The following is a 17,809-nucleotide window of genomic DNA, read 5'->3' on the forward strand; positions in this document are numbered from 1 at the left end:
CAAGGTAAGTAAAAGGACTGTGCCTAGGGTCAAGAAACTCTGTAGCCTGTCTAATCACAAGCATCCCATGCTTAACCATGGCTGGTGTGGCACATTTCTCATAAAAGAGTAACAATGATGGATCATCCAGAGAAGGTAGAAGGGAGGCAAGAAACGCTGACCACACAATAGCATCATCGATGTTCAGATTTTCCTTGTCTAAGAGTGAGAGTGCATGCTCAATCCAGTTCATTTCCTGCGACTAGGCCTTGGATAAGCAGTTCAGGTAATTAGGAACATCCACATTTGTCTTCAGTGCCACAGCTGGAACACAGACATAATTTTTTGGGAGAGCGTGTCTCAAAGTTGATGAAGGTGAATTCTCAACAGGTGGTCTGGACTCACCAAATTTCACTACCAGTGTGTCCTGACTGAGAACCTGAAGAATCATCTGACCAAGTGAACAATGAAGAGCACCTTGATGATGTTGACAAATGAGTAAAAAAATAAGATAAATAGACAGACATCAGGAAAATGTCCTGTCACCAACATGCGGAACAAGATGAAAAAATGCTTAATGCAAATTAAACACTTGCCACTGTATGTAGTAAACACCAAGCAAGGTAACTGAAGTTTCATCGTCAAAGAACGTATCATGTTAAAGGATATAATTCCCAAATAGAAGCACATGTGTATCCTTTTGTGCAATGGGTAGGAAAAGTAAGTGATATCACTGGTGGGTAACCAAGGGCAAGGGGCACCCGTGACGTAAAAGAGGCATGTTTTGGGTTCTGTGTTATATGACTGACAACAAGAAGGAAATTGCAATATGTTGAGTCAGGATAAGAAATGATCTTGTTTTTTTTTTCAGAATCAACAATGATCAAAATAATATATATTAGTGACTAAAAAATAGCTTACAATGCCAAATTAGAAGCATTCAAGAGCAAATGTTTAGGTCAACCAGTCAAGACCAGTAGTGTTTCAAGTTATGTTACAAAAACAAGGAAAATATCTTAACATAAGTAATTAGTAATGTCTATGAATTAAGCATCTCAACTCATGTTGTTCCTTATCCAGGTATTATCATTGCTTTAATGATCAGTGTCAGGAGAAGCATGTGCATACATATATTTTTAAGTTGCTCTTTCAAAATTTGATAATACACATGCCATAGTGATCAATATTTTGGTGGGAAGCTCTTTAACTGGAACTGTTAATTCTAGTTAATTCTAGTTGATTTGATGGGGCTTAAAGTCACATCTAAATCATCTCCACTCTCAAAAAGGCGCTTTTTGGGCTCTGGCAAATAGGAGTCTGACCCTCTGGATGAAAGCTCATTTGATGCATTAGACACATAACTATAGTTTCCTGTCTTGCCTACATCACTTGCACCTGTCAAATATTCAAGTCCATCTTCTGCTAACAGTTTGGATGAGGATGTCCTGAGAGCCGTAGATGCAAATGTAATGCTGGATGAAGCAGGGTAGCTAACCACTGATGGGTTTGTGACAATAGCAGCAGAGAGCATGGAGTTAGCAGGAAGTGCTTGGGTAGGCCTTGACACAGGGTGAGCTACATGACTGGATGCCTGAGTGCTACCTGTCAATGACAAGGAGAAGCTAGGATTAGAAGACATGGAATAGGGCAAACCAGAGGAAACATAAGTTCCCTTGGAAGAACTGGATGAGACTGGAAATAGTTTATTCAACTTGTGAAGATGATTGCCAACTGTCTGAGAGTAATTAGACAGAGCTGAGGATGACAATGGTATAGCTGCTGGAATGTTGGTGAGGGAGGAATATTTTCGTCCATTTATTTGACTGGCATGAAGGTTCTGAGCATCTGAACCTTTAACGGGATCAAATTGGACTTCTCTGCAATAATCCAGAGAAGAACGGCGCTGAATTGGGTATCTTGGGGGCAGATCAGTTTTGAGGATTAAGCCTCGATGAGAAGGCTTTACAGTTGTATTAATGGGCAATGATGAGTGGAAGGATTGGGGAGGTACTGTAGCTGATGGAAAGTACTGGTCATAACTGCTTTCAGGAGCTGGATCAGGTTTAGCAGCCAAACCATTTTGGTCAGATAAACCTGATGCTCTGTATTTATCTCCTGTTATGTCTAGCATGTGCAACTTTTCATCCATATTTTGCATTGAGTGAATACCTTTTAGCTGACTAGCATTGACAAGGGCAGACACACCATAAGAATGTGAAACTGATGTAGTTGTTGGAAGTGTGTAGGAGTTGGACAGTCCTGTAGTTGGGAAGGATGAACCTGGTAAAGAAGTGACCACTTTGGGGTAGAGATTAGATCTAGTAATACCTGCATCAGAGAATGCTAACGTGCTGTAACTGCTTCCACTATTGTGAGGGGCTGTCTGCATGTTTGGGTTAGGTCTGAATTTACTGTAGTATTCCTGCTCTTGTAAGCTAAACAGACTATCCGGATTTGAGCGATACGGATGGACAGTAGCAGTTGTCAAGGTAGGACTCAATAACTGACTCTGTTGGCTGGAATAGTTGTCTAGTGCAATGTCTGTTCTTGTACCTCCTGTGTCTTGAACATATCCTTCTGTATTGTGTGTTTTCTTCTCAGCTCGGTTTAACAATTTCATGCAGTCACTCAACTCTGGAGTTAGAGAAATATTTAGGTCATCAAGCTCACTTCTAATTGTCTGTGTGTCATCAAGGTCACTCAACTCCAGGTCATGCTTGTGCTTTAACCTCTTTGTAGGTGTTACTTCAAAGTCAGGAACACTAAGAACACTTGTACTTGAGCTATCATCATGTCTTTCTTTTGTCTTAAGAATAGATTTTCCTTTTTTCCCCAAACCATCAAAACTATCAAGGGATACATTCCCATCCACAGAATTCTTTCTGGCAGTGGTTTCAGAGCCATGCCTAGCTTGTTGAAAATATCGAGACTCAATCTCACTTGGTGAGGATCTACCATTCCCAATGGCCATTTTCCCTAATGCACTTGAGGGTGTCAGGGGACTAGGCTGATCCAAATCAAAGGATGACATGTCATGTGAGTTTTTTGGGAGAGAAAAGTGTACTTTTTTTGGACTCTTATCTTTTATAGGTGATCCTGAATTGCAACTGATGTCCATGGTGACCTCTGTGTCATCTCTCTTCTGCATCTCTTTTCGTGGTCTTGACTTTGCAGATCCTCCAAGCGCTCTGTCAGAAGTAACTTTCTGATAGTCAGTGGATGTGGGCATTTGTTTGTTTCTGTCCCAAATCAAATCTCCAGCATGGAGATTTCTTAAATCTTCCATGGAACTTCCAAACAACTGTCTTTTGGCTGGATTTTGGGAGACAGTATCTACATTCCTGGAGCCTAAGGAAGATTTGGGAGGAACAGAGTTGGCTTTGCCTGGAATTGTGCCCTTTAGTTTATTTAGTTCTGACTCAAGATCCTCCACATATCTATCACTTCTCTCCAAAGCTTTATTCAGTTGTCTTATTTCCTTTTCATAGCTCTCAAGTTTTGCTTCCAACGTTGCAACAGTGTATCTCCCATATCTGCAAGTAAAATATCGAAACTGATAGTATATGTAAGATATGGAACCTTCAGGATATGTATCATCATGAGTTTTCATTTGATGATATGATACACGATACGTTTTTGACTATATCGATATAAGACATACATACTCGTTTAATGACCCCTGGCGTTTTCATCAGTCAGATATAGGAAAATGTGTTTTTATTAGCATTTCAAGTTCACTAACAAAAATAGCCCTTACGAACATGTGTCTGTAGCTAGCTTTTCCTTTTGAACCTGCTCTGATATATTTATTGTCAAGAAGCTTCCATGCATTTTGACATAAATATGTGTATCACGATACGTATCATATGTGGAAGCATCATATCGTGACCTTGCTGTTTCGTTTCACCTGTAGTAGCTAAATTGAATCTTAAAGTATCCATATCATTATAGATCAAATACTAAACAAATGCAAACTCTCTACATACCTTCCAGCAGTATTTGTGGCTTTTGGCTATCAACCTCATATATATTTATAGTCTGGAAGGTAATTTAAGGTACCGACGTTTACTACAATATCTGAAAAACTATCGGACCTACTCCAGTCAAAGTTGGTATGAGATTATTAAACAGTCATACATAACTGGATATTACATTTAAAGACAATCGGTGCATGAATAAAAAATCTGTCAATTTAGCTATCACTATATTTCATCAACAACCAGACCTGTCCGTCACGGGTGGAACGAGGATTCATTGAAACAGCCATCTGCATAATGCTACCCCTGCGTCACAGGGCCATATGACACAGTTGAACCAATCAACTCAACTCGAAAGGGTGCACGGGAATCACGCATGCACGAATACTGTGTTAGCATTGGACGTCTCAACGTGCGTGATTCCCGAGCACCCTTTTGAGTAAAGATGATTGGTTCAACTGTGTCATATGGCCGGGAATACACCTACCTCCTTTTTACCTAAGTCTAACTTCTTTCCATGGAAACAGGGAAAAATCATATTTTGAAAAATTCCTAAATAGTAAAAGGCACCACTTCAGTTCTTGGTTAATAAATGTACAAGGTTTGGATGAAAAGTCTTCGGCAGTTTTCAAGTTGAGCCCTGAAAAAGACACCCACCCCTCCTGACACAAGTCCAAATTGAGGAAAACTGAAATGCCAAAAAGATATGGCATCACCCATGTTGAAATTGTGTGTGAACTGGTCAGATCAACACCAACTCACTGCAACCATGATCAGATTGCCTCTCTTGATGCCTTGAAACAAACCATAGTTGACAGAGAATGGATATATATCAGAAATACCATACTTTGACTCGTCATACTTGTTGCAGTTTGACTGTCAAATGTATACATAATGTTTTCGTGATTGAAATAGCAAGACCACGAGAAGCCTCAAGGGAATCTGATCTAACTGTTCCACATGTTAAAAATATCCTGTAATATATCAAAGTGCTATGTGTAAGAATCTTCATCGAAACATCGCTATATGCAATAAACCAGAAGTTATCCATAAAGTTGTACGTTTTTCTTACTTATTTGCCAACTTCTAGAATGCCAATCAAACAGAAAGTGCTAGCTCATGGTCAGTATTAGGTCAGCACAGTATTACGGGTATACAGCAATATGCTTTTCAAATGGTAGATATGGCAATATATTTTCTGTGTATAGGTATATTGGGTAAAAATAATAACCAGTTTTAAAAATATCTTTTATATTTGTATACTTATCCTGCATTACTCCTTAATGCAGTTTCTGCTTACCTTACAACAACAAAGAGACAGCACTCAGCATGGTCAAGGGTGAAGAAAACTTGTCATTACATTACTGCCTGCTGCCTGGGCTTAAAAACCCGAATGATTTTGAGGTTTTCTGAAGCCACAGTGGGGAGGCAAGTCTGCGACAGGTAGGCCCTTAGATGTAGTAATGCAGGATAAGTATACAAATGTAAAAAATATTTAGATTTTACTAATTTTTTTTACTTATCCTGGCTTACTTCTTAATGCATCATCTGTATCAGACAGATTGGAGGTGGGTAAACCTTCAGAGGTCCAAAACCTCAATAGCTTAATAGGGCGTTGGACATTTTGAGAACGGCCAACACTGAATTAAACCCTACCAAGTACATCGTAATGGTGCTACGCTTTAGTTATCCTTGATACGCAAGTGTAAGAGGTATTCGACTAGGAATTGAAGTGACGTGGGATCTTGATTCTTTACCTTATAAAAAAGGTAACAAATGGTCGCCACTTGTCATCGTATAACCAACCCTCTGGTAGAGGGTTGATGCACGAAAAAAAATGTCCTTAGCTGCCCACTCCGAATAGCCCTTGGCACTTAACGTCTTCGAAAGACAAACCAAGTGTGCAGAACCAACTGCCTGGCATTGAGTGATGTAGTTAGCCATGAAAGTGGATGAGTAGGTTGGACCACTCTGGAAGGGCTGGTGGATCGTCTTCTGCAAGGTTATTTAAGGTCAACGAACAACCTCCTTGCCGGCCACCAAGGTGTGACAAAAGTCAGATCAAAGCTTTTGAAACTTTGATCCTTAGTATCACCCTGGGAAGTAATACAGGAGGTGCTTTTAGCCCTTCCCTGGGGATGCTAAATGCGTCAACCGCCAAGTCTGCGGATCTGGGAACAGGATTGGTGGTTCTGGTGAGTAAATAACAGGTCAATGTTTGGTTGCCCAAGCACCAGTTGAACCAGAGGGAACCACCCTTTCTGGACAGGTTGTCAGTCAGGATGTTCTGACACCCGGGGATGTGCTGGACTTTGAATTTCAGTTGCAGACGAATCACAAGATGAAAGAAACAGAGCCTCTGTTGCAAAAGGGAGTGAGTGTGTTGTCTCTAGATTGCACAGGCACCACACCGTCGAACTGTTCTCAGTAGATAATGTGAGTTGGATGGACTTTAGCTGCACCTGCCAATGTGAGATGGCTAGGATGAGCCACTCTAGATTGTTAAAGTGCCAAATACAACAGAGCTTTTAGTCGTGTGGTGCTTGGACAAGACTTGAAAAATAGTGTTTGTAAGTGAACCACTACCAGCTCCCATGTAAACTAAATAACAGCACTAGTCAACCAATAGCCAAGGGACCACGCCGCACGAATGCTCCAGTTCTTCTATCGAGGTGACAATACAGCGACACTTGTCTGACCTAAGGTTGCAGCATAATGTACAAATAAGCATGTCAACCAAACTGGTTCAGTGATCCTACACTGCTTCCATTAGGTCAGTTGACCTAATTCTGGTGTTTACAGTCAGAAATCTTGACCCGTGATATTTAAATCACCCTGCGCATGAACCTCGAAACCTGTAATATGGTGGGGGCGAGGTATGAGCTCCACACAATGAACAGTGCACAGTGAACTGAGTGACAAACAGCCAGGTGGTGTTTCCGAGTTCTGTGTAGGACATGTGACTTAGCTGGTGCATGCGCAAATTGATCTCCTGAAATTTGTGATGCCTGTTGCTGCCCTGTGTACAATGATTCCCACAAATGGATACCCGGCAGCATATGCCGATTCTGTCCATTGTGCAAACTTCAAGATTTTAAGTTCTTCAAGTTATGTACAATTGTCTTCCAGACGCCACATGAAACAAATACAGTGAGAGTACTAACGCCTCTCTTTAGCCAACGTTGAAGGTACATCGCTAAATGGGAGAATTGACGGGTAAATTTATAGATCCCTCAGCATGAGACCAGTCGCTGCCGAATGTTGAGGAAAAATCAAACCTCCATTGTATGCAGGAAACTTTTACAACAGCTGTAAGTGGTTTAGACAACTGTCAGACAATCAGATCTTTTTGTAAAACACAAAGTGGGAAAAACAAGCTTAAGTGATATGAGCCTTGTGGTTTGCATCTGCCACACACCCTACCACGAGCAGAAATCGGGTCCTGACCCTCCTTGAGGGATGGGCGTCTTAGCTTATAATTGCCCGACCTGCCTGCCCACTGGGAGAAACACTGAGACACATGTTTCCAAGGTCTTGAGCGCGGTCTTATCCGAGCTTTAATGGGGACCTGAGACCATGGCATGAGTGTCCGTGACTTGGTCATGGAACAGTACACTAATTGACTATAGTTAACGGAAGAGTTTGCGCTTTTATGGAAATCTCTCCCAGTGCAGTTTGATGGTGGTTCCTAATGTGGTCAATCTGACGTTGTTGAAGTCAACCACAGTCTGAAGATGGTCTAAGCGGTTTGGGTTGACCTGTTAAATCTCGAACCATCACACGTGTTAAGCAGCCAGTGCTGACAAGGGTTTTAATATGCACCAGATTTCCTTCAATGAAAGCAGATCTGGTGTCCTGGACTTTGAGCATGGTTGGTCTTGAAAAACCTGTCATCCTTTTTAAATCCTCATTAAAAAATGTGTGCCTGATCTGCTACAGTAAAGGCATGGATAGGAAAATCATCTTTCCTGAAATTTGGTGGTTTGAAAGATGGCACAAGTGTGAGTCTTGAGAAATCTTCGCCATGTGCCCTAACCATAATTTTCAACAACGGATCCACCAGAATCAAAGTGGGATGCGACCATATTCGACCATATCATCTTATCAACCCTGTAACCAGGGTAACGCGCAACTGACACGAAACGGTCTGCTACCCACTCAGACATTTGCGCTAAGCTAAGATGAGTATTCCATTCGAATGAGGAATCTCTATCTTCACCAAGGAATTTGAATGATGGTGACGCGCTCTCCTAGTAGGAGAACGACTTCTACTACGGTGCTAATCAAAAGCGCATGCGTTGTAACAGAATGCACATCTGGTGTCTAGTAAATGTTAGACGCTGGTGTTGAGTACAATTGTGCAATAGACTGCTGCCACATGGATTGCAAAAAATTCTGCATCAAGTTGCAGTTCTGGAACGGTGCTGACGGCTGTGCATACATCTGGTGCTGGAAAAGCAGGCGGTACAGCGTAATGGGGTATGCTGGAAGCCCTGAGGTTGATGTAATTGTCACTGCGCATGGGGGGTAGGAAGGCGCTGCGCTCAGTGCAAGCCTTTGTGAAGCAACGCCCATAGGGGAAGGCTGGATCATGGCTTATGTATATGCTACCCCAACATAAGTGTCGTAAAGTAAGATGCGCACGCCGGCATCAGTGGGACTGTCACACTGGAAGTCATAGATGCCTGAAAATTAGACAAAGGTTCTATACTCATAGTAGAGTCCAACATTGTTCGGAACTGGGGGAGATTGAATGTCTGCGGTCACAATCACGAAAGTCATATTACCAACCGAAGATACCGGTTGCATAGTAATTACTGAAGATTGTATGTTGATCTGCGACAACTTCCTCACTACATGACGGAACTGCTGCAAAAAACATTTGTGAGTGACCAGTCTATAAATAGCAAACCTCGATGGAGGGAGAGAGAGGTGATCAAAAATAGCATTTAAAATTGCAATCCAGACAATGTGGAAGAGAATCTTTGAAACATTTTTTACCACGAGAATTTGTACACGAGGGAGTTGTTGAATTTTTTCAATTGTTGAAAGTTTATACAATGAGAATGCTACACGTATAAAACTCTATGAAATACCAAAGCTACAGGTATATTACATAAACATATGCATGTTAGAAAATACCTAGCTATGAATTGCAAATAATTTGATTACCTTTGCAGGTACACAAATGTCACACAAATTCAAAATGGCGGAAACAACAAGCCACTTGGCTGGAAAAAAGACAAAGTCTTTTACTTAAAAATCATGCACATATTAACCATCTGGATGCCGAGGTTTTTTACTGATGCACATTTTCCTAAGATCCGAAAAGTGAAGGTTGTGCGAGAATGGCGCTCACGCAGCACTGGATATACCTCTGGCTATAAAATTACGAGAATATTAAGTTTCCTATTTGTTGGTGTAAATTTAACTGCAAATATTAAACAGGTTTTTAAAAAAGACACTTCTAAGTGTTGTCCGAGAATTCAATCTGCGTTGAAAAACAGTAAATTTCTCCGCTTTTTATCATACACCGATAAAAGTACAGTGCGACGATTTTTTAAATTTAGAAACTTTACGGAAACTGTGAGCGAACAAAATAATGCCTAATATCTGAACGACATACCTATAGATCAAATGGAGTTATATGCTTTATACGACATACATTCAATGCCAAGAGCAAAAACTGATTTTTCTCTATGACATCAAAAGGCGACAGAGAGGTTACACACATACCAAGAAAAGGGGGCATAACTCCGTTATGCTTAGCACTAGTTTATTGTTAATCAGGTCACTTGGTGAGAATTAGCTGTGGATAAGGACAATATATTTTTGTGGTGTTTTGTTCACGTGGAACCAAACTATTCCAATACAAATATTGATATTGAAACTGTATTTGTTTAGTTATAAACAAAATCCATAAGAAATGATGAAATCATGCTTCATTAAAAAGAGGTAATAGAGAAATGGATGGCCCTATCTAACCTATAACTTAGTCCTTAGATTCCAACATTCTCCTGAATGTGTAGGTGTAATTTGACTAATGTTGCACCATCATTAATGGAGCACTAGCCTTATCATCAAATATAATGAAATACCAAAAGAAAACACCATCCTATTTGACATCATGGTTGATTTTATGTCTTTGATAACATCGGAGAAAGACGACACTGGTATTTTGATTAATATATATCTCCCCTAATTTTCGTTCATGGTATGGAAAATCTTGATGTGTAAAACAAAATTTGATACTTTTTCGACACAACATAAAATGACTGCTTTCACCAAGTAAATAATATCTTGAACATATAAACAATAAGAAAATTTATTGTGTATCTTAATTGGACAAGACACGCACCTGTTTAGCATCAATTTACGTAATGAAATACCCAAAAGAATATTTCAAAACAACCAAAATTATATTCAATATGGGTCATATATTTGTTCATTATTATATCTCGTCTCAGAATTACACAATAAAAGATGTGAAGAAAGCTTTATTGGTATAGAATTATCCGGATAATCGTATAAGGTTGAACCTGTGATCACAATATTGAAAAAAGGAAGAACCCATTGATTATATAATGCAAAACGAGAGGAATATTAAATTGTTTGTGGCTAACACGCACCTGGTGAATTGTTACATATCACTGTTCTGTGTATCAAACGACATAAAAAACAATTCCAAGACCAAGACAATTCTTTCAGAAATGTGTGCATATATTTTAACAAAAATATTGTCCATTTGGTTAAAGTATTATATTCAGTTTTAGTTATAAAAAAATGAAATGGCTATTCATGGACAATGGTTATATGAACTTATAATATTGACTATTACACATCCCAGGAAATGCTGCAGTTACATTTACACTTCATCTATTAACACTTGTCCAAAGGAAAGAAATATCGTATTCGACACTATAAACCTATCAATTCTTATGTAAACAATGTTCAAACAAACAGGAGATCTTCAAATGTTCGTTCATACATGTTGTGGCCTATATTTAAATATATCATTTTGACATCAAATGATATCATATTGATACAAATATCCAAAGTGAAATTAATTGTGTGAAAAATAAAAAAGATAAGCAAAATCTACATCATAGCTGAAACTGTAAACAGCATGATACAGTGATCGTGTGCACTCTCATTCAAGGACCTTCACTTCAAAGAAATTACTAAATATGTACAACAATGTTGACGTATGACATTACAATTGGTGACCGACTTTTACAAAATGGCGTGTTCACTGTCAACAGTACACAGGATTTTACAAGGGGACTTTCGTTGATTTGGGGATTGTATATACACTAAATGTGACATGTAAGTAATCAGAAATATTCTGACAATCTATATACTGTTATTTGTTGTTATATTTTTCATTGAAACCAACGGAAATAGTCAGAAATTCCGATAAATACCGTTTTTGTTTTGAGTGATTTTGCGTCAGTCATGGCATCACAGAGGAAGGTAACTTTGACAATTTCTGTTGAAAATATCAAATCATTGCAATGTATCTATTTTGAATTCCCAAATTCTTCCTACGATTCTCTTACCATGCGTATTCTGAAAATGGTGAGCCAATATCTTGAATGAATGGACGAATGGATAGCTCAAAATAGGAGAAAATGATACACTGTGTAAAATCTGTATTTTGCTTTGTTTACATTTCAAACAAGTGCAGTTTTTCATTTTCACACCTAACATATTTTGCTTGCTTTCATCTAGGCACTTTGTATTGGTGACAAAGACCATTAGTCATTTTATTCTAAAATGTATGAGGAATTCAAGGATGTATGTATCGCAGTTAAGTTTGAAATATATGTGATGTTACAGGCGTCTCATAACTGGTGTACCTGAAACGTGATTTTGTAGACACTATCCAATATGGCAAAAAGTTCACTTTGGCGTTCGTGTTTGCGTATTTTCCAAAACTATTTTTGAAATTCATTTCTCTGAGTGAATATTTCAAAAAGATTTCAAAACATGCTGTCAATAACGCAGTGAGTGGTGATTTAGTAATGTTTAAGAAATGGCGACATTTACGATGTACCTACTTTTCAGAGGTCATTTTCAGTACTTTTGCTTGGCCTAAAATCCCAGGGGATGATATCACAGAACAGGGAATTTCCCACCTAATTCAAAACTGTGAAGTGTATCTGTGTGGGTGATGTATTTTGAATTTTATTCGACTTCAAAGTGAGGGTTGTAGAGCAGGGACATATATGTCCCTGTGGCATCCAGGGGCGTAATACACATATTAATAAACAATGTGAGAGTAATATGAAAAGGATACATCATCCATAGCAGACATAGTTTAGTTAATTAAGCACAGCTAAAAGCCTAAAACAAAAAATCCAAATTTGAAGAGGCCAGCTGACAACGTCCTAGCTGTTGCGCGACAGGCAGTACTGTGCAGCTGAAGCAGCAGTTGAAAATGGAAAAACAACATTTCTTCTCCCTAGACCATTGCTGAGCACTCTCCTTGTTGTCCTAAGGAAAGCAGTAAATGCATTAAGGAGTAATGCAGGATAAGTAAAAAGTAAAAAATTGTATCTAAACCTAAAATCTACACTGAAATTCATTCACAAATGATGTTTCCCTTTGAAAAAAAATGACCTACCCTATAAAATACTTCTGACCCTTATTTTCTTTTACTTTACATTTGTTCAGCCATTTGCAAAGATTGCTGAAGAAATATTGTAAGGTTTTCAAAATCTGCTCTGGAAATTAGCATTACAACCATTTCCAGTCTAAGTCAAAGTTGTTGCCATGGAAACTCAAATTGAAAAGGCACCAGTTCACCCTAAGACCTATCCATGTGCCAAGTTTGGCGAAGAAATATAGTACATTTTTCAAGATCAGCTCCAAAAAGGAAATCTTGCACAGATGGATGAACATATGATGTCTATTTTAATACTCCTTTAATAATGGGGATAACAATAGATGGCTATCACATCACAAAAGCTTAGCTGGACTGGTTGGGCTAATAATTTGAGAATGACAACTGTTTTCATACATTCAATCGAGATAAATGGAAGGCGACAAACTGCTGAGTAAACAATGTCTGAATTCAGCTTAACACTAGATCTTGGTAAGGGGCCTGAGGGGTGCGGAAGTTCAGTGGTTTACAACTAATAACAATAAACTGACCATATATAGCTTTAGCTAAAGGGAGATGATTACACTCACCTGTGAGGAGATCGGGTTGCAATCTCCATTCGGAGTTTCTCATTTTCTCGATTAAGGTTGACCTTTTCATCCTTGAGTTTGTTATTTTCCTGAAGATATGTGTGAATAATAAAGCAAGTATTAATTCACCTGTAATAAAATTAACAGATAGATTAAGTCATTCACTCTTGACACTCATTTATAAGTGAGTTGATGTATGGGCAACAACATACATTATTTTGTCTATAGTGTAGCATTACTGTGGTGCAGCCAAATTAATTACCCTAATTTACCTGGATACCAAACTTGAATAAGAAACTATCAATAAACAAAAAATAGTTCCACGGTACTGTAGCTCACCTTGATATGTACAGAACCAGCAATGCTATTCATTTTTTTCTGCATAAATACTGAGGACAAATGTACAAACAAGTACAGAATAGGAAAAAAGTAACAAAATTGCCTGTGTTTCTAAATTTGCAACAATGAGAGTACTCTTGTAAAACATTAACTTCACACAAAGTTGCTACTCCATGCTTTGTATATACTTCTATGGAGAATTAGTAAAATCTAATTATTTTTGAATATTTGTATGCTTATCCTGCATTTCTCCTCAATGCATTTACAGCTGTTTTTTGACAGAAAGACGAAGCTGTGAGAGGTCCAGCTGCAGAAGAAGTTGTTCCAACCAGTGGTGTAGCGATACCCACACACAGCTGTCATGTGACCTGGAAGTGGTGACATCACATAAGATTACATTATTGCTTAGAGGGTAACATCTGAGCACTTGGTAGGGAGGTAGCACTGCGAAGTAATGCAGAATAAGCATACATACAAATGTAAAAAATATTTAGATTTTACTAAATTTTTTTAAACTTATCCTGCATTGCTTGTTAATGCATCTCTATCAGACCATACGGCAGGTGGGCATACCTGAAGATGTTATCTGAAAACTATCCCCATCAAGGTCCAAGTAACCAGTACAGCATCCTGCACGATGACCAGAAAAGAATGACCATTCCTGTCAGTAGGAAAACGAGAGTGTGAGGTATGCAGAGAAAAACTGATGCTAGCAGCATGTAAACCTTCTAGTCTGGGGTGACAAGCACCAGAGAGGTCGAAAAGTCAGCTCTGGGCATTGGGAAGAGTCAATGGTGTTTGGGGTTGGTGACCTGCTAGGCAACCAAGGAGCCCCCCCAACGTCCTCCAAGGCGAGGGCTGTGTCAATCGCCAGAAGCAATCTTCCATGATTGGTCGGACGGAGCAGTTGCTGTGGAGAGCCATGGTGGATCTCATGAGGGATATTGGCCCTGTGGTGACCAAGGCCAGCGTTCTTGTAAGCCTGTTGAAAGAGAGCTTATAACCACAAGGAGATTGTGTTAACGGCTAATGTTGGTCTGTGAGGTGGAAAAAGGGAAAGGAACAGTCATCTCCTGGCACCATGTTGAGCCTTGGAGCGTCTGGACCCACGAAGATTCGGGGTAGAATAGGTCTTCAGCAACTCATGCTTGCCTTAAAAGGCGACTATGCTTGTCATAAGAGGCGACTAACGGGATCGGGTGGTCAGGCTCACTAACTTGGTTGATTCATGTCTTCATATCGCAATTGTGTGGATAGATTCTCATGATGTCAATCACTGGATTGTATGGTCCAGACTCGATTATTTATAGACTGCCGTCATATAGCTGGAATATTGCTGAGTACCGGTAGATCATCAGAGAAAACACCTCAGTGCATGAAATGGGCATAGATAGAGTTCCTGCTTGTCTTCTGCACCCACGATCGAAGAGAGAGGTGGGACGGTGAAGGATTGGTCTAGCTGCCCTGTGAGTTGATTCTTGGCTATGAAATCCATCACAGACAAAGATGAACAGCTCTGTGCACCCTGTGCTCTAATTGGACAAGGGTGGTGTCAAATGCATGTAGCTCATTCACCCTTGCCACAGAAGCTAGAACCAAGAGGACTGACTTCTTGGTGAGGTTATAAAATGAAGTTGGGTGAAGTGGCTCGATTAGGGCATCACGAAGCAGCTTGAGAGCCACGTTCAAATCCCACTCCATTGGTCTGAACGTGGCCTTCTGATCCTCCAATCTGAAGGATCGCAGCAAAGCCAAATCCCACACCGGGGGTCTGAACGTGGCCTTCTGATCCTCCAATCTGAAGGATCGCAGCAAAGCCAAATCCCACTCCATTGGTCTGAACGTGGCCTTCTGATTCTCCAATCTGAAGGATCGCAGCAAAGCCAAATCCCACACCGGGGGTCTGAACGTGGCCTTCGGATCCTCCAATCTGAAGGATCGCAGCAAAGCCAAATCCCACACCGGGGGTCTGAATGTGGCCTTCGGATCCTCCAGTCTGAAGGATCGCAGCAAAGCCAAATCCCACACCGGGGGTCTGAATGTGGCCTTCTGATCCTCCAATCTGAAGGATCGCAGCAAAGCCAAATCCCACACCGGGGGTCTGAACGTGGCCTTCGGATCCTCCAATCTGAAGGATCGCAGCAAAGCCAAATCCCACTCCATTGGTCTGAACGTGGCCTTCTGATTCTCCAATCTGAAGGATCGCAGCAAAGCCAAATCCCACACCGGGGGTCTGAACGTGGCCTTCTGATCCTCCAATCTGAAGGATCGCAGCAAAGCCAAATCCCACACCGGGGGTCTGAACGTGGCCTTCTGATCCTCCAATCTGAAGGATCGCAGCAAAGCCAAATCCCACACCGGGGGTCTGAATGTGGCCTTCTGATCCTCCAATCTGAAGGATCGCAGCAAAGCCAAATCCCACACCGGGGGTCTGAACGTGGCCTTCGGATCCTCCAATCTGAAGGATCGCAGCAAAGCCAAATCCCACACCGGGGGTCTGAACGTGGCCTTCGGATCCTCCAATCTGAAGGATCGCAGCAAAGCCAAATCCCACACCGGGGGTCTGAATGTGGCCTTCTGATCCTCCAATCTGAAGGATCGCAGCAAAGCCAAATCCCACACCGGGGGTCTGAATGTGGCCTTCTGATCCTCCAATCTGAAGGATCGCAGCAAAGCCAAATCCCACACCGGGGGTCTGAATGTGGCCTTCTGATCCTCCAATCTGAAGGATCGCAGCAAAGCCAAATCCCACACCGGGGGTCTGAACGTGGCCTTCTGATCCTCCAATCTGAAGGATCGCAGCAAAGCCAAATCCCACTCCATTGGTCTGAACGTGGCCTTCTGATTCTCCAATCTGAAGGATCGCAGCAAAGCCAAATCCCACACCGGGGGTCTGAACGTGGCCTTCTGATCCTCCAATCTGAAGGATCGCAGCAAAGCCAAATCCCACACCGGGGGTCTGAATGTGGCCTTCTGATCCTCCAATCTGAAGGATCGCAGCAAAGCCAAATCCCACACCGGGGGTCTGAATGTGGCCTTCTGATCCTCCAATCTGAAGGATCGCAGCAAAGCCAAATCCCACACCGGGGGTCTGAACGTGGTCTTCGGATCCTCCAATCTGAAGGATCGCAGCAAAGCCAAATCCCACACCGGGGGTCTGAACGTGGCCTTCGGATCCTCCAATCTGAAGGATCGCAGCAAAGCCAAATCCCACACCGGGGGTCTGAATGTGGCCTTCTGATCCTCCAATCTGAAGGATCGCAGCAAAGCCAAATCCCACACCGGGGGTCTGAACGTGGCCTTCTGATCCTCCAATCTGAAGGATCGCAGCAAAGCCAAATCCCACTCCATTGGTCTGAACGTGGCCTTCTGATTCTCCAATCTGAAGGATCGCAGCAAAGCCAAATCCCACACCGGGGTTCTGAACGTGGCCTTCTGATCCTCCAATCTGAAGGATCGCAGCAAAGCCAAATCCCACTCCATTGGTCTGAACGTGGCCTTCTGATTCTCCAATCTGAAGGATCGCAGCAAAGCCAAATCCCACACCGGGGGTCTGAACGTGGCCTTCTGATCCTCCAATCTGAAGGATCGCAGCAAAGCCAAATCCCACACCGGGGGTCTGAACGTGGCCTTCGGATCCTCCAATCTGAAGGATCGCAGCAAAGCCAAATCCCACACCGGGGGTCTGAATGTGGCCTTCTGATCCTCCAATCTGAAGGATCGCAGCAAAGCCAAATCCCACACCGGGGGTCTGAATGTGGCCTTCTGATCCTCCAATCTGAAGGATCGCAGCAAAGCCAAATCCCACACCGGGGGTCTGAATGTGGCCTTCTGATCCTCCAATCTGAAGGATCGCAGCAAAGCCAAATCCCACACCGGGGGTCTGAATGTGGCCTTCTGATCCTCCAATCTGAAGGATCGCAGCAAAGCCAAATCCCACACCGGGGGTCTGAATGTGGCCTTCTGATCCTCCAATCTGAAGGATCGCATTAAAGCCAAATCCCACACCGGGGGTTTGAATGTGGCCTTCTGATCCTCCAATCTGAAGGATTGCAGCAAAGCCAAATCCCACACCGGGGGTCGGAATGTGGCCTTCTAATCCTCCAATCTGAAGGATCGCAGCAAAGCCAAATCCCACACCGGGGGTCTGAATGTGGCCTTCTGATCCTCCAATCTGAAGGATCGCAGCAAAGCCAAATCCCACACCTGGGGTCTGAATGTGGCCTTCTGATCCTCCAATCTGAAGGATTGCAGCAAAGCCAAATCCCACACCGGGGGTCTGAATGTGGCCTTCTGATCCTCCAATCTGAAGAATTGCA

The 17,809-nt window shown here is 41.7% G+C and overlaps 1 protein-coding gene across 1 annotated transcript in view; it reads right to left on the minus strand.

Annotated features, from left to right (window-relative positions):
• Positions 1–1,201: 1,201 nt before the first annotated feature.
• The window catches only part of LOC139450248 (uncharacterized), a 32,165-nt gene continuing 15,557 nt past the window's right edge, over positions 1,202–17,809 (minus strand). Inside the window, exons 5-6 of the mRNA XM_071231926.1 lie at positions 13,152–13,240; positions 1,202–3,512 (exon numbers count right to left, since the gene is read on the minus strand). Of these exons, the coding sequence (XP_071088027.1) occupies positions 1,202–3,512; positions 13,152–13,240 (2,400 nt within the window). The remainder of the gene's footprint in view (positions 3,513–13,151; positions 13,241–17,809) is intronic.

The sequence above is a fragment of the Haliotis cracherodii genome, unplaced genomic scaffold, assembly GCF_022045235.1.
Source record: "Haliotis cracherodii isolate W230 unplaced genomic scaffold, xgHalCrac1.p SCAF_8, whole genome shotgun sequence".
Taxonomy (NCBI): domain Eukaryota; kingdom Metazoa; phylum Mollusca; class Gastropoda; order Lepetellida; family Haliotidae; genus Haliotis; species Haliotis cracherodii.